General features: G+C 39.6%; 1 protein-coding gene across 10 annotated transcripts in view; it reads right to left on the minus strand.

The window, feature by feature from the left end:
• Positions 1-22,386, minus strand: part of YEATS2 (YEATS domain containing 2) — a 104,110-nt gene that overhangs the window by 23,429 nt on the left and 58,295 nt on the right. For 9 of the 10 annotated variants that reach the window (XM_078068361.1, XM_078068363.1, XM_078068370.1 and 6 more), the window contains 10 exons: positions 21,632-21,790; positions 20,070-20,173; positions 18,410-18,517; positions 17,533-17,715; positions 9,813-10,071; positions 7,246-7,407; positions 5,475-5,620; positions 4,309-4,467; positions 1,496-1,528; positions 4-180 (listed from right to left, as the gene is read on the minus strand). In XM_078068361.1, coding sequence (XP_077924487.1) covers positions 4-180; positions 1,496-1,528; positions 4,309-4,467; positions 5,475-5,620; positions 7,246-7,407; positions 9,813-10,071; positions 17,533-17,715; positions 18,410-18,517; positions 20,070-20,173; positions 21,632-21,790 — 1,490 coding nt within the window. The remainder of the gene's footprint in view (positions 1-3; positions 181-1,495; positions 1,529-4,308; positions 4,468-5,474; positions 5,621-7,245; positions 7,408-9,812; positions 10,072-17,532; positions 17,716-18,409; positions 18,518-20,069; positions 20,174-21,631; positions 21,791-22,386) is intronic. The other variant, XM_078068391.1, reaches the window with a different exon arrangement.

Consider the following 22,386-nt stretch of genomic DNA (forward strand, 5'->3'; position numbering starts at 1 on the left):
CACCGGCTGGGCAGGACCGTTTGCTGAGAGCGCCACAGCTGGGGAAGTGGCAGTTGTGATAACCCCTCCTGCCACTCTCAGCATTGTGGTTCCAGGCTTTGAGAGCTGTGAGGTGGCTGGCACAGACTTCAGTGTGCTATCAGATATTTTCATTAGCGATGCTTGTCCCCCAGGGGCTGCCTGCAGAAACAAAATGGGTTGAAGTGATAATGTTGCCCTGGTTCACAGGCACAATTTATTCTTTACCTACGCTGGGCCCAAGAATTAGAGCAGAGCCAAGAAAGAGTCACCATAGGAGGTGTTTATGCACTTTTCCAATAAGCTCTCGAGTTTGACTTTTTCCGTGCAGATGTTCCTTTCCCCCTAACGTAGAACAAGTAAATGAATGCCATCTGCAAGCCACCATTTGGCAGCCGTGACTTCAAAGATACCAGGTCATGTGTTATCAAATAAGTGAGTCCAAAACACTCCTAAATGTACATGTAATCTTTAAACATGAAAATCTAAACAAGATGGGCCAGATTTAAATGGGTACATTAAGTGCTCCTGGCTAATACAGGCTGAGCATTTTACTACCATTCAACAAATTATAGTTTTAGTGGGTTAAATCAAGGCTCAGCAAATTTTTCCTGAGAATGGTATAGGCATGTACAGCATTGCAGGCCATGTGGTCTTTGTTTCAACTCCTCAGCTCTACGTTATAGATGAAATGGGGGTGGCTGTGTGCCAATAAATTATTATTTATAAAAACAGGGAGCCTTGGGCATAGTGTGCGGACCCCTGGCCCAAATGACTGCTTAGTGCCCAAATTAATACACTCCACAAGCAGATACCATTCTTCAGTCCCCAAGGAGTTACTTTGTGTCAGGAATAGCAGAAAGCATTTTTACATACCTTATGTCATTCAATCTTTTCATAAACCTTATAGGGTAGATTTTAGTTTCATTTTACAGAGGAAGAGATTAAGCTCAGTAATTTTACCAGGGTCACACAGTAACTGGAGGGGCCATGATGAGAATCCAGAAGTAGCAGCCATGGCATAATTTGCATTGGAGTCTAATGCAAATTAAAACCACAATGAGGGGGGCGCCTGGGTGACTCAGTCGTTAAGCAGCTGCCTTCGGCTCAGGTCATGATCCCAGTGTCCTGGGATTGAGCCCTGCATCAGGCTCCCTGCTCGGCGGGGAGCCTGCTTCTCCCTCTCCCACTCCCTCTCCCCCTGCTTGTGTTCCCTCTCTCACTGTGTCTCTGTCAAATAAATAAATAAAATCTTAAAAAAAAAATTTTTTTTAAAGTTAAAAAAAAAAACCACAATGAGGTATCACTTCATACTCACAAAAATGGCTAAAAATAAAAGGAAGACAGTCCTCTGTGTTGCTGAGGATGCAGGACAACTGGAACTCTCTCACATTATTTATGGGAGCATCAAACGGTACAACCACTTTGCAACCAATTTGTCAGTTTCTTATAAACTTTCTTAGACACATATACTTACCCTAGGACCTAGCTCTTCTACTGTACAAGAGATCTGCACAAGAATGTTCGTATCAGTATGGTTCATAATCAAAAACTGGAAATAATCCAAATGTCCATAAACAGGAGAATAAAAGTCATACAACAAAATACTACGTAAGAATAAACTACTGATACACATATGGATAAATCTCAAAAACATGCTGGAACAAAAGAAGCTAGACATGAAGGACTATATACTATATAATTTTACTGACATGAAGTTCAGGAACAGACAGAGATTAGCCCATCTATGGTGACAGAAATAGAAAAATGATGACTGAAAGGGAAATGAGGGTACGTTTTAGAGTGATGGACATGTTCTGTATCTTGATTGGGATAGTGCTTGCATGAGTTTACACATTGGTCAACACTCATTGAACAGTACACTTATGATCTGTGCATTGCTTTACGTAAATAATACTTATTAAAAAGCAACGGTAATTGTTCTGCTGTGGCTGAACAGGGAGAATGTCACTACACTGGCTGCAACCGTAAGCAGGTAAGAAGAAATAAGCTAAGATTTTAAAGAACTGCCTAAAGAATTTTGGGGCCTCATACCTGTTTAAATACTAAACACATCTGACCAAAGAGAAATTAGTACTCAAAGAAACCAAACACTATGAATATGAAAAGATCAATGATCAAGAAAAAAAAAGAGAAGATGCATAACTATCATAATCAAGAATGAAAGGGAGGGGAGACCTGGGTGGCTCAGTTGGTTGAGCATCCGACTCTTGATTTAGCTCAGGTCATGATCTCAGGGTTGTGAGACTGAGCCCCACAGTGGGCCCCATGCTGGGCGTGGAGGCCTGCTTAAGATTCTCTCTCTCCCTCTGTCTCTCCCCCCTCAACCCCCCAATCCCCACTCAGGCACACTTGCTCTAAAAAGAAAAAATAAAATAAAAAAGAAAAAGAAATAAAAGGGGGCCATCACTAAAGATTTTACAGACATTAAATGGATAATAAAGGAAAATTATGAATAATTTTATTCTAGTAAATTCAACCACTTAGATGAAATGGACACATTCCTTTAAAGGCATAACTTACCAAACCTCCCTCAATATAAAACAAATAACCTGAACCTGTATCTAATAAATAAATTGAAATCGTAGTTAAAAACCTTCCCAATTAACAAGACTTCAGGCCATTATGGCTTCACTGGTATACCGCTAAACAGTTAAGAAACAATACCAATTCTACATAAAATCTTCAAAACAAAGTGAACAGGAAAGAAAAGTTTCTAACTCATTTTAGGAGGCCAGCAGTACTCTGATAACAAAACCAGATAAGAATTACAAAGAAAACCACTGACCAATAACCCTTACAGAAATTCTGAACAAAATTTTATCAAATGAAACCCAACAATACATTAAAACAGGATAACATGTCAAAACCAAGTGGGTTTTCCAGTACGGGGCTGGTTTAACACTTTTTAAAAACATTTTTTATGTTTTTTAAGTAATCTCTATGCCCAATGTAGGGCTCAAACTCATGACCCTGAGATCAAGAGTCACATGCTCCACCAACTGAGCCAGTCAGGCACACCTTGGTTTAACATTTTAAAAATCAATGTAATTCACCATGTTAACAAAAAAAAGAAAAACCATATGATCTTCTCAATAAACACAGAAAAAACATTTGACAAAAATCCAATATCCACATTCCATGCTTTAAGAACTACTGATTTATACACAGTCAGAGAAAATGCATTGTTTTTTGATAAATGGTATCATACTGCCTACATCCTTCCATACCTTGTTTGCTTCGTTTGGTAAATTTCTGAGATCTAGCTATAGATTCTCCCACAGGTGATTATGACATCCTTCACCCAGCTAAAATTCACAGTCATTATTCTTTGGCTTATACTAAAGAATGCTGTAGAAACATGTACCAAACCCCCTACAGCATTTACTTTTTACAGCTGGCCCTTGAACAACATGGGGTTTGAGCTACACAGGTCCACTATGTGGGGTTTTTTTTTGTTGTTATTTTAAGAAGGCTCCATACCCACCTGGGGCTTGAACTCACAACCCTGATATCAAGAGTCACACACTCTACTGACTGAGCCGGTCGGGTGCCCCTATGGGTTTGTTTGTTTGTTTTTAAAATAAATACAGTAATAGTTCTATAAATATTTCTTTTTCCCTATGATTTCTTAATAACATTTCTTCTCTAGCTTACTTGACTGCCAGAATAGAGTATATAATACATACAACGTACAAAATGTGTGTTAATCGACTGTTTTCAGTAAGGCTCCTGGTCAAGAGTAGGCTATTACTAGTGGAGGAAGTCCAGTTATGTGCATTTCCCACTGTGTTAGAGGTTGGCGCCCCTGACCCCAGCACTGTTCAGGGTCAAGTGTATGTGGATACTGTGGCTGTCATTAGCTATTATACTACTCAGAATCTCCTATAAGAAGTTCCTCCAGAGAAATTTTAGAATGAGTTATCAAGAAAATTTTGTTTCTTTCAAGGAAATATTATGTAGGTATTTTTTTTTTTTTTCCTCTCACAAATACTGTGAATTGTATTACTGATTGTGCTTCTGATTTGCTTTGGCAAATATTATTAATTATACAGGACATAACTGTTTGCATATCTAAGAACTCTCTGGCCTTATCTTCTCATTCTACTTATAATTTTCCCAAATCTCAAGATTTTATTCTTATTTTTCTATACTATTTTATTGTTCATTTTCTCATGCAACCTTAATTTCTTTGTGGAAAGAGATAAGCTGTAAATGTTTAAATAAATGCCATCACCACCCTGTATTTGGAGTATTGTGTGTATTTACCTGGGTAAACAAAGTGGTTTTCTGTCCGGAGATGACTTTTAATGTTTGTTGTCCTTGTGCAGAAGATGTGCTGACTCCCAGTGTTCCTTGGACCACTGACCCAGTAGTCAGCTGCTTTCCAGATGTCTGGGGTGATGGCTGACCAACTAAAAATGTACCCTAAGTTAGAAACAAAGAAGACCTACTCAGTAATTTCTTAAGTTCAAATGACTTGCCCTGACTCTTTAAATCACAAGGTACCATGTTACAAGCTATAATGCCCTTCTGTCAATTCTGCAACTCAGCCAAAATAACCGAAAAGAACAGCTCTCCGCTCTCAGTGTCACTAGCAATAGCTATCCCCACTTCTGAAACTCGGCATCGTAGTTATGGAGGGGGCTGTTGGAAACTCAAGCTTTACAACCTAGTCCTTAAATCTGAATTATTCAGGCTGGTAACTACCCATCCTTCTCAATACGAACATCTAGACCAAAATTTCACGACCTTCCTTAGAGAGGCGTCAAGACTTTAAAAGCAGCGAGGGGGGGATGGTGCCTGGGTGGCTCAGTTGGTTAAGCGACTGCCTTCAGCTCAGGTCATGATCCTGGAGTCCCAGGACTGAGTCCCGTGTCGGGCTCCCTGCTCAGCAGGGAGTCTGCTTCTCCTTCTGACCGTCCCCCGTCTCATGCTCGCTCTCTCTTTCTCTCCCTCAAGTAAATAAAATCTTTTAAAAATAAATAAATAAATAAAAGCAGCAAGGGGAAAGAAGATAGAAACTTGTTTCTAATCATGAATCCAGCCTAATTCCAAATGCCAAAACTTGATAGTATCTCTTTGGTTACTCCCTTCCAAGAGAAAATTTTCAAGTGCCTATTAATACTATTCATTACCTCATGGATTTAGGAGGCAACAGCGTAGCAAAAATTTTTCTTTGAGTCAGAAAGCTCTGGGTTTAAATCCAAATTCTAGAACGGGCTTAGCAGAGAGATCTTAGAAAAGTTACTTAAGTCTCTCTATATCCCCTTCTCTCAAACCGAAACAAGCCCAAAATAATATAGATTTATAATGTGGCTAAAATGTTAGTACTGACTCCTGATCCCAGAGTCGTAAAGATAAATCCACTATAATTAAAGGCCGTTGTTAAATAACGAAAGGATTTGGAAGATACCAGTCACAAACGATCAGACCTGAGGAGTCTGCTTCAGGATGTAAGATGTGTAAGTCAGGTGCTGGGAGATCCCTCCAGGGCCGGCGGGGCTCTGGGTCCCTCCTGTTCCTCCTCCTCCGCCTCCGCCTCCACCTCCGCCCCCCGCAGCTGAGCCAGACTGGAGGTCTGAAAATACAACGAAATGACAGCAACTTCACAAGAAGTAGTAAGAGGCTTACCGAAAAAAACAGGTGAGTCCAGAGTGACGTTCCCTTTACAGCAACATTCCTTCCCTTTCCTATGTTCTCCCGCCTTTCTGTGGTAATATACCTATTCTGTGACAAGAGGAAGGGGAATGTCGAGGCGCCTGGGTGGCTCAGTCAGTTAAGCGTCTGCCTTCGGCCCAGGTCATGACCCCGGATCCTGGGATCAAGCCCCGTGTTGGGCTCCCTGCTCAGCGGGAAGCCTGCTTCTCCCCCTGCCTGCCACTCCCCCTGCTTGTGTTCTCTAACAAATAAATACATTAAAAAAATCTTAAAAAAAAAAAAAAAAAGAAAGAGTAAGGGGAATGTCCTAGAATTAAGGACTGAAACTGATTTCCTTTCAACTGAAGGACAGCTGACTAGTTCAGCTCTCAGTACAATGAAGACTTAGCTTTAACAAGAGTTCTGACTTCGTTGTGGGAGACAAGAGTCTGATACTGACATTTTCTAACCAAGTGTTGACTAAAATGTGCTCAGAGAGAGAAGTGCTTCTAAACATTCCGGCATCTCATCCAATTTCAGTGACACTGCTGGAATTTAGTGCAATTTTACAGTACTCTCTTTTCTGTCTCCCTCTGCCCTGGAAAAAATGTGTTTTCCTCATGTTGATACTGACTCCAGAGAATTTTTTAAATTCTATTTTAAAGCCTTTGGATCCTCTTTACTTCCCTTTTGGTGACATAATGTACATAAACTAAAACCTGAGTGGCTCTCTGGGTGAACTATGGAATCCTTACATTGTCCTTTTCTTACGTATTTCATTTTTATATACCACTGCTTAGGTAAGAAGGAAAAATGCCAGGGTGAGAGAAGAGAAATCACCCATTACAGTCAGTAAACAAAATGGTGACTAGCTCACACGCTACATTTGGCAAGGGCGGCTCATTTCTAGTGAACCTAATTGCTATACCAATTATACTTCTGATTCAGAGGGAAATAATTCCTTTTTCCCTTTCCTTTCCAACACTATCCAAATTGTTTTTCTCTATATGTCAAAGCAAAAGTTTGTAAATCTAGATAAACCACCTAATTTCCTTGGGGTTTTAAGGCTTATACACTATGGCTGACCCTGTATTTTTCTTTCCATCTCTAAACCTGGCCAACTTAAGATGCACATTTAAATAATGGCAGGGAGAGACACTTGATTCTACTCCTACTCCTATCCCCTCCAAAATAAATGAACATAGGCTTCCAGCTACCGTCTCCCCAGGTATCCCCAGCTTTTAGATACCACTGAAAAGAACGTTTTCATTTACAGCTCACACGGACAGCTCTCTCCCAGCACAGCCTCAGTAGCCATCCCTCTCCAGTGTGATTTCTTCCTGACCCCAAACTCTGAGTGGATAAACCCAAAATAACAGTGTCACCTCCTAGGACTATGATTATTTAAACCCACTTCTAGTTATGTGTATGTTTTACATCCATGTGGGCAAATACTACCATCATACCACCACACAGAGCTAGGGAAACGCGTCCTGAACAGGTTAAGAGCTGCCCCTCGGGTGGATGAGATGAACATAGAACCAAATGACTTAATGACAGACTGACTAGCATTGTTGGTAGCTCGCAGGATGGCTCCTTGAGGGATCAGCAGCAGTTTCCCTTTTCCTGAAGGGTTCTTGCTGTTCGTTGTAAGGTAGAGTTTAGTGCCAGGAGGCAAATTTGCCAAGTTGGCCAAATTAGTGGCTGGTAGCTGCAATGTTGCCATTACTAAAATGATAAAGGGAAAAAAGAAAAAAAATAAAGAGGAAAAACAGTAAGATAAATTGGAACTGAGGGCCATGCTATTGCTAAAATTAAAAACACAGATTAGTAAAATACTTATTAAAAAACACAAACTTCAGTAAAACTCCAGTTTGTTTTCCTAGATACATAATACTTAAAAGGCTGATATTCTTAAATATCTTGCTAATTAAAAAATAATTTACATACTAGAAGAGCTTGCTATAAATTACAAAGGAATTTATATTTGTACATAAATAGGATGACCATATGCCCCAGTTTGCCCAGAACAGTTCCAGTTTACACCTGTGTCCCATTTTTACACCTATGTCCCAATCATTATGAACAGTGACTCTTTTTACTCTCAAAAGTACTATGGTTGAGACAATCAAAGAAATAATAACCTTGTCTATGGATGAATATATATTTCCTCCCGAAATCTGTTTAAAGCCCCTTTAATCAATTTCTAGTAATGAATGAATCTATGGATTTGAAACAAGACTTCTAGCCTCTCTCACTTTCTAAGAACTAAAAAAATGCCAAAATCAACAACTGGCACGTATACTATGAAATGATCATTCACCTTTTTAAAGTCTCACCTATGCCAAAGGGCTTTCACGTATTTCTTAGAATATACTTCTCGATTGCACATGGCTGTAAACCTCTAAACGTGACTCTTCAGTGAAAACTTACACATCAAAATTTCTGCAGTTACTCTGAATTCAAATCTCCATGAAATGAAGCCTACAGAACCACGTGCGTCACCACAGGCAAAGGACTCACAGAGCCGCCTCCAGCCAGCTGCACGAGTCCTCTTCCTCAGGACCCCTTTACTGTGCAAGCCTGGGGAAGCAAGAACCCTGGAAGCTGCCCCAGAACAGCAGAGACTGAAAACTGAGCGCCAGTGCTCTCCACCACTGCCACAAGTCATCCCACCTCACACCACTGTGCAGCTCAGCAAATCTCTCTGGCCAGTCACCAGCACCTGGAGTCCAGCCCCTCGTTGCTCTGCATTCCTGATCTGAACCCACCTGCTCAGCCCTTCCTCCTCCTCCAGCCCTTTCACCGCACCCCCAGGAATTCCTGCTGTGGTCATTACACCCTCTAGAACCTCGACCTGTTGGAACGCTATCTCTTTTTGTGGTAATTAACACTGAGTCCTCCGAAAATATAGGACTTCCCCAGCAGCACCCTTAGCTAAAAGCTGTTTTTTGAATCTTACCTCAGTGTCTGAGGGCCAGGACTAGGGGAGGAGCCTCTGTGCTCTCCAGTGCGGCTTTCAGACCATTATCACCCCTCATTCCAGAAGAAAAAACCTGCTGGCTCCTGTGCGGTTCACGCTTGGCTCTACCACCTTACCCTTCACCTCTCTGCTCTCATTTACTCAACTCCCAATCACTTCCCCTCACTTGCTGAAGACTGACTCCCGACTCAGTCTTGCTCTAATGCCAACGATGGTCATCCTCAGTGACAGCACTATAAGTGACCTGTTTAATTCTCCGGCTTCTCAGGCACTTCATTTTCTAAACTCCAAAGATCACTTCTTCCAACCCATCTGAAGCACTCTTTTTTTAAATTTTATTTTATTATGTTATGTTAATCAGCATACATTACATCATTAGTTTTTGATGTAGTGTTCCATGATTCATTGTTTGCGTGGACTTTGTCATCACCAACAATTCATCACCTCTGAAATCTTTATTTTGGACATCCACTACCTTCTTTCTCTTTTTTCTTCTGAATCTATTTTATTTTTTATATAAAGTTGATTTTGGTTATTCTTTCAATTTATTATTTGGTTTCTACATATTCTTTAAAAATTTTTTTATTCAAGTATAATTAACATATAGCATGAGTAGCAGATGTACATTATAATGATTCATCCACTACCTTCTATCCTTCTAACTCACTGCAACAATTCTTTAGCCTCATTAAGACCTTCAAAAATCAGTAAATGTATCTAATGTCTTAGGTATACTTTTTCATGCCCTCATAGAAACAACAAATACATGTAATGTGTTTAAACTTATTTGGTAGAGAATGCATTAGTCAAGTATCTCAAAATGCTGCTGACAAACGACCATCCCAAGAATTTAAATCTGAATACAACCCAAAGTGGAGATACGGTCAAATGAAAATTATCCTTCAGACCTGAAAGCAGTAGCAAGAAATACCCTCTATTTTTATTGCCCTTGCTAAAACACACACACACATACACCTTAAAATAAACTACTTACAGATCTCTATGTAAAATGTTACCTGGAAAAGATTAACATGTTTTTATATACTTGCTATATAAACCTAACAGGTTTTCTTACAACCAAATAAAACCACTAGCAAAGAACAGTCTAGAAGGAGCTGCTGCTGAAAGGGCCCCCAACAGTATCAGGTACCTGAGCCCTGCGATCCAGTCTTCTGCGGGCCGGCAGCAGTGACCTGCGCCTTGGTTAAGGCTTGCACCGGCTGAGCAACAATGGTTCCTCCACCTCCGCTCACAATGGCTTTGGCAACTCCTTGGGTCACAACTTGCTTTGGACCAACTGCTTTGGCAACAGAAGAGCTGGCCTTGGCTACAAGGATTTGGCCACCACTGATTGCCACAGCCTGTTTCACTGTTGAAGGTAGAGTAGACCCAACTGGCACCCCAACAACCTGTTGAAAATAGAGGAGAATCCACCAGTGCTGCTTCTCAGTCCTTTCAAGGGCTCTTAGAACAGTCACTCTGTTCTAGCAAAGATCAAAGCAAAGCCCTAGGTATAACTCATGGAGCCTAATTTAACTGTCTAGGAATGCTACCTATGACAGATGTGAACAACAGTATTTCTTACATTTTGGGTATTACTAAAATAAAAGGCTTTTGTCTTAACCCCAGCTACTATCTACAACTTACCTTATGTGTTTTTTAATAAAAAACTTAGAAAATACAGGAATACAAAGAAAAAAATTCTACTTATCCAGAAATAACCTCTTATTCTTTCATTTTTTTTTTTTTTTAAAGTAAACTCCATCCCCAAGGTGGGGCTTGAACTCATGACCCCAAGATCAAGAGTCACATGTTCTGCCCAACTGAGCCAGCCAGGCACCCCCAGAAATAACCTCTTAATATTTTTAATATGTTTGCTTCCAATTCTTTTTAATGTACATTTTAAAACACAGATTAGGATCGCATGTACAGATTTGTAATTTTTAAATTTAACATCATATTACAGGTATTTTCCAATGCTACTGTTTTTCAAAGACATTTTTAGACGGCCAAATATAGTAGAACAGATATACCATAATCTATGCAAACATTTCACTACTGTGTGGATATCCAGGTAATTTTAAACTTCACATTAAGAAAAACTGCAATAGGGGCTCCTAGGTGGCTCAGTCGGTTAAGTGTCTGTCTTCAGCTCAGGTCATGATCTCAGGGTCCTGGGATCCAGCCCCGCACTGGGCTCCCTGCTCAGCAGGGAGTCTGCTTCTCTCTCTCCCTCTGCCCTCCCCGTTCGTGCATGCTCTCTCTCAAACAGATAAATAAAATCTTAAAAAAAAAAAAAAAAAAGAAAAGAAAAACTGTGCCATAAACATTTCCATATATGAACTAGAAACTCCACTACATACTTTTAAAGATCATCTCTCTTAGTAACCACTCCTATATTATCCCCATCTGAAACGCCTATTTCTTCATCTCTAGAACTCCTAACAATTCTTACGTCATTTATTACGTAGTGTAACGTGACATTTCTTCCAACTGATTTTTAAGAAAAGTTATATTTTTCTCTATACTTCTAATTTTTCCTTTCCTTAAAGGGAAACATTTGGTTAAAAAAGAAGTCTAGGGGCGCCTGGGTGGCTCCATCGGTTAAGCTTCCGACTCTTGATTTTGGCTGGGGTCATGATCTCACGGTCATGGGTGCAGGCTGCATGGGGCTCTGCACTCAGTCGGAAGTCTGCTTCTCTCCCTCTCCCTCCGCTCCTCCCCCACCAGGTGCACGCGCGCACACTCTCACATGCTCTAAAATAAATCAGTAAATCTTAAAAAAAAAAGGGGGGGGGGCGCCTGGGTGGTTCAGTCGGTTAGGCATCTCCCTTCAGCTCGGGTCATGATCCCAGGGTCCTGTGATCAAGCCCCACATCAGGCGCCCCGGGGAGTCTGCTTATCCCTCTGATCCGCTCCCCTCTCATACTCTCTCTCTCAAATAAATAAAATCTTAAGAAAAAAAAAAATCTTAAAAAAAAAAAAAGACCCCAAAACCCAGATTATGCAAGTTGGAAATATCTGGTTCTGATAATTTAAAGTGAACTCTTTCGGGGCGCCTGAGTGGCTTAGTCGGTTAAGCGTCTGCCTTCAGCTCAGCTCATGATCCCAGGGCCCTGGGATTGAGCCCCGCATTGGGCTCTCTGCTCAGCAGAGAGCCTGCTTCTCCCTCTGCCTGCCACTCTGCCTATCTGTGCTCTTTATCTCTCTGTCAAATAAATAAATAAAATCTTAAAAAAAAAAATAAAGTGAACTCTTTCAAGTAAGAAAATACTATAGAACTCTTAAAAGTCAATAGTAGGATGTTAAATTAGAAGAAACAATTTAATTAACGGCAAATTGGGGTAGTGTTTCCCACTTCTCAGTTATTTCATAAAAAGAACTTCTCACCAGAAACTAGATGAAAAGACTTTTATAAGGTTAAAAGAATACCAAAAGATCTACCTTCTAAAAGTGAAAATGATAAAGTATTAGTACTTTTCACCCATCAGATTGGACACAAGAATTTAAGTCTGGTAACACCAAGAAGTGGCTGGAGGGTATGGGGAAACAGGAACATTTGTTCACTGCTAAAGAAAAGTAAATTTGTACAGCCACTCCCAAGACGTACCGGCATATCTACTAAAATTGAAAATTCACATATCCCATGTTGTAACAATTCCTCTTTTAGAAACATATCCTACAGAAATCTTAGACATGTGCTCAAGGGAACATATACAGAATGTCCAAGGTAGCATTATTTATAATTACAGAAAACTGTCAACAAACATAATACCTATAACATGTAACAACATGCTTAATGTCTACAGGTAGAGGAATGGATAAACTGTGGTATAAGACAGGCAGTGGAACAGCATTCATTAGTAAAAATGAATGAAGCAAAACTACATAAATCAGGAGCAACAAACTTTGACAGTACAAATACTGAAAGGGGAGCTGCAGAAATATATGAGTATAAATATCTTTTATGTAAATCTTCAAAACACACAACATTTCATGTTATTTATGGCTATAGATTTATGCAATAAAAGTATGAACTGGAAAGCTACACATCCAAATTCATGATAGTGTTGCTTTTGGGAAAAACAAAATGGACTTCAACTCTGTCATGTTTCATTTGGGGAAAATATGAGATGAAATCAATACGAACATATCAATTTTGGGTGGAGGATACATGGGCACTGATTATATTCTTCTCTGTATTTTACTTTAGAATCTTTCTAAATTAAAAGTAATAGGATTACCAATAATAATAATAACAACAATAGGATTACCTAAGTAGAACAAAATGATAAACCATATGCAACTGATAAATGGAACTTTTAAGTTAAATAATTACTAAATCATACATTGTTTCTTTTCAAAGAATGTAAATACAGTAAAATACACTTGCCATGTGCTTGGACACTATGGCTAATATAATGAAAATGGTCCCCTAATCAACTATTATAAGCCACAGTGTAATACAGAAGAAAGAGTGCAGGATTTTATAAGCAGTCAGACTTGGTTTCCCGGTTTTGTTCCACTAGTTAGTAGCTGGGTAAGTTATTTAATGTTTCTGAGCTTTAGCCTTTGACACCTCATATATAAAATATGGATAATATTTATCTCCGAAGAGATGATGTACACAGTAAATGACAGCTACGGCTGCCCACGACACTTGTTATTATCAACCGAAGAACAGTAATCTATGAGGCTACACGGAGACTCAAAGGATAGAAAGCGCCAAGTGGATCCATGGTTGGCTAGGGCAGAGGACCTTCATTGTAAATCCTAGATTCATTTAGTCTAATAGAAATTAAAGTATGTAACATCTGGTATCTGCTTTAAAATATCCTAGGAAGAGAAATAAGATTAGCAAAATGCTGATAATTATTGAAACTGGGTAACAGGCATATAGGATTCATTACAATAGTCTCTCTACTTTTATGTACGTTTAAGGAAGGAGGGAAAGAAAGAAGAAAAAAAAGACTCAAAGAACCAATGGGGGAAAAAGCAAGTTAACTTAGAATGGAAAAGAAATCCTCCCACTCTCCTGGCTTGGTTAAAACAATCCCTTAGGATGATCCAAATCTCTCTATTTTGACTGTATGAGCCTTATTCTGCAGGCAACATGGAGTGTTACTGTGGCCACAGAGCTGGGCACAGTCACCCCGCCCCCCCCACCAGATGTGGAGGTAGAAAAACTCTTTTTAATCAAGAACTTTGCCCCGCATCAGGCTCCCTGCTGGGTGTGGAGCCTACTTAAGAGTCTCTCTCTCCCTCTCCCTCTGCCCCTCCCCCCGCTCTCTCTCTCTTTCCCTCTCTCAAAACAAACAAACAAAATTTTTCTATGTATTTATGGAAAAAAGATTTCTTAATGTAGAAAAACTTTGGGTAACGGCAGAAAGTGCCATTTGAACCCTGATATCCATTCTTTGTTTTCTCTCTCATGGTAAGAGAGCCCCCAGTTTTCAGCTAGGGACATAGCCACATAGAACATTTCCCAGCCTAGCATTGGTCATCTCATATCTGGCTAAAAGGATAGGAAGAGACGTGATGAGTGCAGCTTTTGGGTTATGCCTCCCCACACCCTCTTTCCTCTTCCTGCTGGCCAGAAATGCGAACATGGTGGCATGAAATGAAAAGGCTATCGCAGTCCACAAGCTGAGAACCAAATTTTGAGAATGGCAGAGGGAACAAGATAGGAGTCTAGATTCTTGATGACTGTGAAGCCAACATACTAGAACTGCCTACTGGTCTTTTATGTGTGAGAAAAAAACTTAATTTAAGCTTTCTGGGCTTTGGATTTCTCTATTATAGTAGTCAAACTTTTTTCTGAGACAGTCTTCACGTTTCCTAAATATATCAAACTTAATAATTTACTGCATAAGCTAAATTACATAATTTATTTTCATGTTCCTAAGCCAACAAAGAAAGCAAAAAATCTTAAAGGAAAATACATATGGATTGGACCTATTTTCTTTTCTGAAATTCCATGCATGTTAACTTGCTTCTTCCACCTTGTACCAACCTCTATTCTCACTTAACTGCTTCAAAATTTCCAGAATATGACATACTTAATCTCTCCAAGAACTAAATAAAATGTGGTATCCCAAGTTGGCCACAGGAGGGCAGTTCTTATTAGCAGAGCTCATCCAATAGAGCATACCACTCACAAGATTAACCCCCACCTCCTCTGTTTGAAAAAAGGGAGAATGAGGAAGCCTGGCATTCTACTGGGGAAAATCCTACGCACAGCTGTCTACTGACATCATAAAGAAGACTCTTAAGTAGGACACTACAACCCCAAATTAGTTTTTCTTTTTTTAACAAGACAATATTTTAGCCCAGAACCTGAACTCTTCCCATTCCACAGCACTTCTCTCTGCATGCCTAATTTCCTTCTAGCTTCACAAAACAGACACCCTTTGTTTTCTATTGTTATAAATACTTCCCTTTGACTCATGCTTTGATTCAATGTTTTTGTTTGTCCTCTGTACAGACTTCTACAAGTCAGAATTTACTTTAACAACCAGAAAGTGAGGATTCTATGTGTGTAATTTTTCCTCCAGACACTGAAAAATATAGCCAATTACAATTTAATACTCGATGAGAAAATAGATCATGGTACTCCCGTATATTTACACAGGATTTGTCCTTAGTCATGTAACATTAGCTGTTATCATTTATTGAGTACCTGCTCTGTGCTAAGTCCTTTCCATACAATGGTTTCTAATTCTCCTACAGCTCTGAAAGACAGAGGGTATTATTCCCTTTTACTAGATGGAAAAACACAAGGTTCAGAAAGACAAACCCGCCCAGGTCACGCAAGTAATGAGTGGCTGAGATCTGTTAACAGGCTCTCATTCCAAAGCTCACGCTCTTTTTACTATGCCACACTGCTTCCTTCCCACACGAACCCACTAAGTGCTCAGATGTCCCGTTTTATGGCAAAAGCACCCCTCTTTACTTTCATGAAAAAAGATAAGCCAAGTTGAATGGAAGGTAGAACAGTATCGTTTTGTTCACGCTTCTGTTTTCTGGCATAGTTTCTAGGAATGCACTTCGGCAATAACCAGGGACAGTCTGTACTTGCAGACAGCTCCTTATCTGGAGTCTAAAGCATGTACTAAATTTCCTGGATAAACAGGAAATGTCTTTTCTCATGCTCTCCTGCTTCTGTATATTTCTTTCACCCTCTTCTGTGGCTTTTCTTTTCAAGTGCCCTTAAACTTTATTCAGGGCATTCTAGCACAAAACCATCCAATTTTTCTTAGTCCAACAATGCCATTAGGTAGGTGGCAATGTGACAAGAAAGCCAATACAGTTGTTCAGCATTACGGAGGAGTGGATTTGCAAAATGCAAAGTGTAAAAAAGTGAAACTAACTTGTCCAGAGCTTCTGGGCATAAACAGCAAGGCTATACTGACTCAAAAACCTAACTCAGTGAGTCCATGTATCTTTCTTTGGTGAAGCAAAATAGATTCTAAAGAATTATGATGTGTCTGAGTAGCAAGTCCAGATAACAATAACTGATTCATGAAAGGACTTTGACAAAGGCTTACCCATAAAGCCAAAACAATAGTGAGAGCATTAGGAAGCAGTTGGGGGTACCTGTCTTAATGATTCGGGGTAGGGAAGCCCCAAAGTCAAATTTGATGCTATAGCTTAGTGGTTCCTAAATCTGCCAAATCACATGAGTCAGCAGGAGAGCTTGATAAAAATCCAGATTCCCAGGGCCCCCAAGAAGATTCTGATTCAGAAAGTTTGAGATGGGGGTCTCAGTATCTATATATTTTTAATCATCAGATGAGTCATGACCAGGTTAAGTTTGGGAAAGTAGTTAGTGGACTCTTATAGTAGAACCATACAGGTTTTAGAACTATAACACACGAATTTTTGTTATAATCCATGTGCAGCTATCTAGCCTAAACCAAAATACCTGAAACCATTTTTCTTTATTAAAGTATTCCTCTCAAAGCAATTCATCCAACTCTAGGTAGGCTGGCTTTCAAGTTGAAAAACAAACACCTCACATAATATTCTTGATGGCTTTAGAATATATCTGCCCCCCAAATAAGATAATTTAACTCTGTATGTTCTAAAAGCATGCTTAGGTTCCAGACAATAGCTCACAAATTTTAATTAGCTCTGCAATGGAAGATTTTGGAGTCAGCAGACCTCGGTTCAAATCCTGTGTCACCTATTAGCTAAATGCCCTCAAGGAAGTTGCCTCACCCCTCAGAGGACAGTTTCCTTGTTTGTAAAATGGGGTTGAGAGTATCCACCCTGCAAGGTTGGATACATGAGGATTACTGATGGTGTGTAAATGCTAACAGGACACAGACAGGCTCTCATAAGCACAACCGATGCAGGAAAACATGGACCTATATGCCATTTTACAGTTTTCTTGATGTATTAGTTCCCCACACTTCCAAATTATAAAGCAAATGAATTCTCTAAAGAGTCAAGAATCGGTAAACAGATGACACAGCCTGGACATCAGAAGTGTAAACTACAGCACTCACCTACCAGAAATAAATAAAACAGCAGACGTTGGTCCTGTCACCTACCCATTTTACACTTGAATCAACTGGAAGTTGTGTCTGTGAAGTCTAACATCTTCACCGTCAGAGAGATAACACAGCATCTCCTTGCCTCTTCGACTGTTCCTGGACCCTCTGTAACACAGGCCCTGCTCTTGTCACTGAGTACTGCAAGAGCAGATGTGTTTAGCACTGACTAACTTGCTTTTCCAACACGGCTTCCACCTACAGGATTTTCTGGGATCAGCAACCCTGTCATCTGAATTCAGCACCTGCCTGTTGTTACTTAGGCAAATAAAGTTCATTGACATATTAACCTCCCCAACACTATCCAACACAAACCTTGGAGGGCTGAATCTTTGGTGACTGGGAAGTCCCTTCTCCAGCAGTTAGGACCTGTTTTTGAGGGGACACAGCTATCATGTGACCCCCTTTCACTGTCACATACTGAGGGAGTGGTGACTGGCTGGCAGCTCCTGTTGTCGGCACGTGAGAGGCTTCACCAGGTTCCTGTTTGATGATTACCTGGCAACAAACATGATAATGATGCTGAGTAATCATCCCACAAAAAAAGCCGGGGGCGCCTGGGTGGCTCAGTCGTTAAGTGTCTGCCTTCGGCTCGGGTCATGATCCCAGGGTCCTGGGATCGAGCCCTGCATCTGGCTCCCTGCTCCACGGGAGGCCTGCTTCTCCCTCTCCCACTCCCCCTGCTTGTGTTCCCTCTCTCACTCTCTCTCTCTGTCAAATAAATAAATAAATAAATAAATCTTTAAAAAAAAAAAAAAAAAAGCCACTAATATCTGAACCTATTCTGCTTTCAGGAATTAATGAATTGACGAAGCCTGGTCTATAAAAAATGACTCCACCAGAAGGGTAGAAATATTGCTTAATACAGCCCATAACAGCTATCAAAGGGACCAAAAGTGAGATCTGGATTTGATCCTGTGTTTCTGCAAACTCGACCTAGTCCATTTGTTCTAGATTTTGGTGGCAAATGGCAGCAGAAAGAAACACACACACAGTTTGTGCTCTCAGGAGTTACCATCTTGCTCGATACCAAGAGCTGCCCTGTCGCAGAAGTAGGATCTGGTCTTAGAATTATGACATACTAAAAAGTTACATGTTGTGGGGTAGTGTCAATCAACTCCAACATGCCACAGAAACAACTATGTAACAAAACCATTTTGCCTTGTGGGATAATGCCCTAATAAATACTCACTTTTGTGAAAGCTCCAAGTCCTCCAGTTATAGGTTTGGGACTTTGAACCTTAGGGTGACTCCCAATAGGACAAAGAGGTGGCATAGATGCAAACAAAGAATCCTCTTGCTGCATATGTAAAAATACACATTGTACAATTAGGATAAAATAACTGACTTCAGATAGTCCTTATATTTACAATATAATATATATATAAAATATAATATAACTGTCCCTATATTTAATATAAACCTGTGACATTCTCTACCAACATAATCAAAAAACAAAAAGACCCAAAAGCTCAAAACTCTTTAGGGTCTTCCAAGCCCCCACACTCACATTTTAATTATTGTTTTAGAAACCAAATGCAAGGAAAGGCCATGACCTGGCAAGAACCTAGTCATCTGTGCCCCGGTGTATGCTGGGAAGACTATTATACACCTCTAACATTTGGTTGGCTCACAGGTTTGCATGTCTAGTCCCCTGCCTAATGGTAAGCCATTAAAGGCCTGGCACTGTATTTTATTTCTTCTCTATCCCTAGAGCCTAGGCACTAAATAAATAAATGAAACAGTTAGAGTGTTTCAGTATATACATCCTTTCAATAGTATTCACACAACCTGATTTGTTATCTTTACTCCAAATAAATACCCAATACACAGGGAAATACTTTCAATAAGGATTTAAAAAACAAAACAATAAAAAGAACTTAATAAATCCAAAACTAACAAAGGTCAACATTCAAAATTACTGGCATTTGTCTCTCTCAAATATAAAATGTAACTCTCAGAGGCAATTTGCCATAAATTAGGGACAAGTAACAAAGTTAATACTGCTTAACCACGTAACGAAAAGATCAACAAACATTAAAAACAGACTGGCAGAGAATTAAGACCTTCAAGGCAATTATTACAATTTAGGCATTCATGTAACACAGGAAGCACTGAACTCAGTGAAAAACCTCGTCTTGGACCAGAAAGCTATTCAATATCATCACCGTTAAGTACCTATATGTAAGAAATGTGTTAGCACTCGTCATGTAGGAGAGGATCTCTGAATTCTCAGTTCTCATACACGAGTTTATACCTCAAAGGCTCTAGGCAGTCATGACAATGACAAGTAACCAACCAAAACAGCAGGGGCTGTCTTTGCCAAACAGTGAGCAGATACCTAGCACTCTTAGCTGAACAAGTCAGATCATATTTGAAGTTCTAATTTTAAAGGTTTTCTTACCCTGAAGGAAAAAAAGAAAAAGAAAAATTGTGGAAAGAATTATTTTCAAGTAACTACATGGCTGACAAATAGAAAAAATATATATTTACTCCTATTGGTACAAATATAAGAAGAAAAGAAGTATGCTGCCAGATGAATATTTTTATAAGGAAAAATCTGTAACAAAGCTGACCACCCCCCACTCCTAAAAATAGCTGCCTCCTCATCATAGTAAATATTCAAATAGATACTGACTGTCCAACTGGTGGAAGTGCTGAGAAACATTTTCCACACTAGGAAAAGATCAAGAGTAAGACAGGTGGGCCTGGAGTAGATGATCTTCAAGATGCTTCGTAGCTTGAGGATTCTACTTAATGAAATTTGCATCATCAACTGACAAATTCTTGCTGGGCTTGAACTTACTGTCTTTACAAACTAGAAAAGTGCAATAATGCAATAAGAGTGTTACCTTGACAGCAGATGTTACAAAACTACTTCCATGAATTTTAGGAATAGGGGAACCTGTTCCTTGGGAGGCCTGGGAGGCAGTAGAGAGCTTGTTTGTAGGACTTCCTGATAAGCAAGGCAGATTTTAAAATAAAGTACAAAGTAAAATTTACAAAATGGAACTTGAAAGCATTTTCCACCATCCCCTCCCCTTTTGCCCCACCATTTTTCATTTTTAAAGTGTTGAAAACTCACAACCATGAAATCACTATAGAAAAAATACTTAAAGATTCCTCCTACGAAGCTGACCACCTCACTAACCTAAAAACAGACAAGAAGCTAGTAAGGACAGGTAGACGTACGCGGATATGACACACTCTGCTACCTGTACACAGAGACAGATACCAGAACATAAGGGTACTGGTTACATAATGATGGACCACATGTATGAATCTAAGTGAATTCTAGCTCCTTCAAAATAGTTTCACCAGGAGGTCGTACCTATTCCAAAGTGATGCTGACATTACGCAATTTATACTCCATGTGTATAACTAACTGCCTTTAGGGTCTGATAAAAACAAGTCCCACTACCTATAGTCAAAAGTAAGTCAAGACCAAAAATGGTATTTGATCACCTGCTCCATTTATCAAACTTGCCTGCAAAGACTGGCTAATTCCTAAAACTAACCATCCTCAAAGGATACCTATTTGACATCCCTAAATATATTCAAAAGGCTATTAAGTAATTTCTGAAAGCAGCATTTTTTAAAGGAGTTCCACAATTATAATCACTGTTAAAGGACCTAACTTTTCCAAAAAGCTACTTGGAAAGATCCAGCATACATTCATGTGTTAAAATCAATTATGTTTAAAAAAAAAAAAATCAGTCTTATTACCTTATAGTCACTTCTCTTTTCACTATTTCTCTTAATTAGAAGTGAGAGCTACAGAAAAGTTTACACTTAGAAGCATGTGTTCACATAGTTTAAATGAAACAAATACATAAAATAATGTTTGTGAAAATACTTGGAAAAAACCTGAAAAGCACTCTGTAGTTATAGGAAATTATGATGACAAACACAATAAATCCAGTTCTTATTCTTCCTATCAGAGGTCCCTTTTTTTAACTGCAGAGTTCAATTTCTCTCCCACACACAAAATTTACCTTATTCACAGAAAAGTAAAGATCACTTTTTTATTTGGTGAGAAACATATGTGGGCCACAAAGGTATTTTTGTTCTGAAGCTTAATTTGGAAAACAACCACATTGCTTGCAGGCCCAAAAAGAATGTCTTCCAAATGAATACAAAATCAGCTTTTTTTTTTTTAATTAATTATGGCTCACTTTTAATCTTTAGAAATTAAAAAGAAAATTTAAGTAAATTCCTACAAAATAGAGGACTTTTACAGAAAGTACATCTTCTCTCAGAGAAACAGCACTGGATTTACTGTTCTAGAGCTCCTCCTCTTGTTTACAGATGAAGATTTCATCCTCCCATTATATGGCTACTCAGTCACCCTAGGATGTCGCCTTTACAAACGATCAAGCCTTTCAGATCACACAAATATTGATCACATACATACCTGTAGTGGGAGTGGTGGCTCCAATAACCTGCCCTGGCTTATCCAGGATAACATAAGGGTTATTAATGACAGAGCTGGCAGTGCCCTGCTTCACATGGACTGGAGTGGAAGTTGGGGTTCGAGGCAGCGGTGATGGACTTGGAGTTGATATGGGGGAACCTTTATTAATAAAAAAGAGAAACAAACTAAACAAAAGACATCTACTCAACCCATCTAAGAAAATGCTAATGATAATGGAGGACAAAGGTGACAAATGGGGAAAAGAGAATGGGACTCTGTTTCAGATACTAAGCAACAGCAGTGGTGTAGCTGAAGCAGGGACTCATCCTTACATCAGCATCAGCAGGGAGCTTTTGAGAAACAGATTCTGAGGTGCTACCCCAGACCTGCTAAATATAAATCTGTACTTTAACAAGATTCCCCCTACACACACCCATCCCATGGGTACATTAAAGTTCAAAAAGCTGAGCTTTGGGGCGCCTGGGTGGCTCAGTTGGTTGGGTGACTGCCTCTGGCTCAGGTCATGATCCCAGAGTCCTGGGATCAAGCCCCACATCGGGCTCCCTGCTCGGCGGGAAGCCTGCTCCTCCCTCTCCCACTCCCCCTGCTTGTGTTCCCTCTCTTGCTGTCTCTGTCAATTAAATAAATAAATAAAATCTTAAAAAAATAAAATAAAAAAGCAGAGCTTTACATAACAGCATAGAACTCCTAAATCCCTAGATAATCAAACTCTTCACAACTTGGGCAAATTGTTA

The sequence above is a fragment of the Halichoerus grypus genome, chromosome 1, assembly GCF_964656455.1.
Source record: "Halichoerus grypus chromosome 1, mHalGry1.hap1.1, whole genome shotgun sequence".
Classification (NCBI taxonomy): domain Eukaryota; kingdom Metazoa; phylum Chordata; class Mammalia; order Carnivora; family Phocidae; genus Halichoerus; species Halichoerus grypus.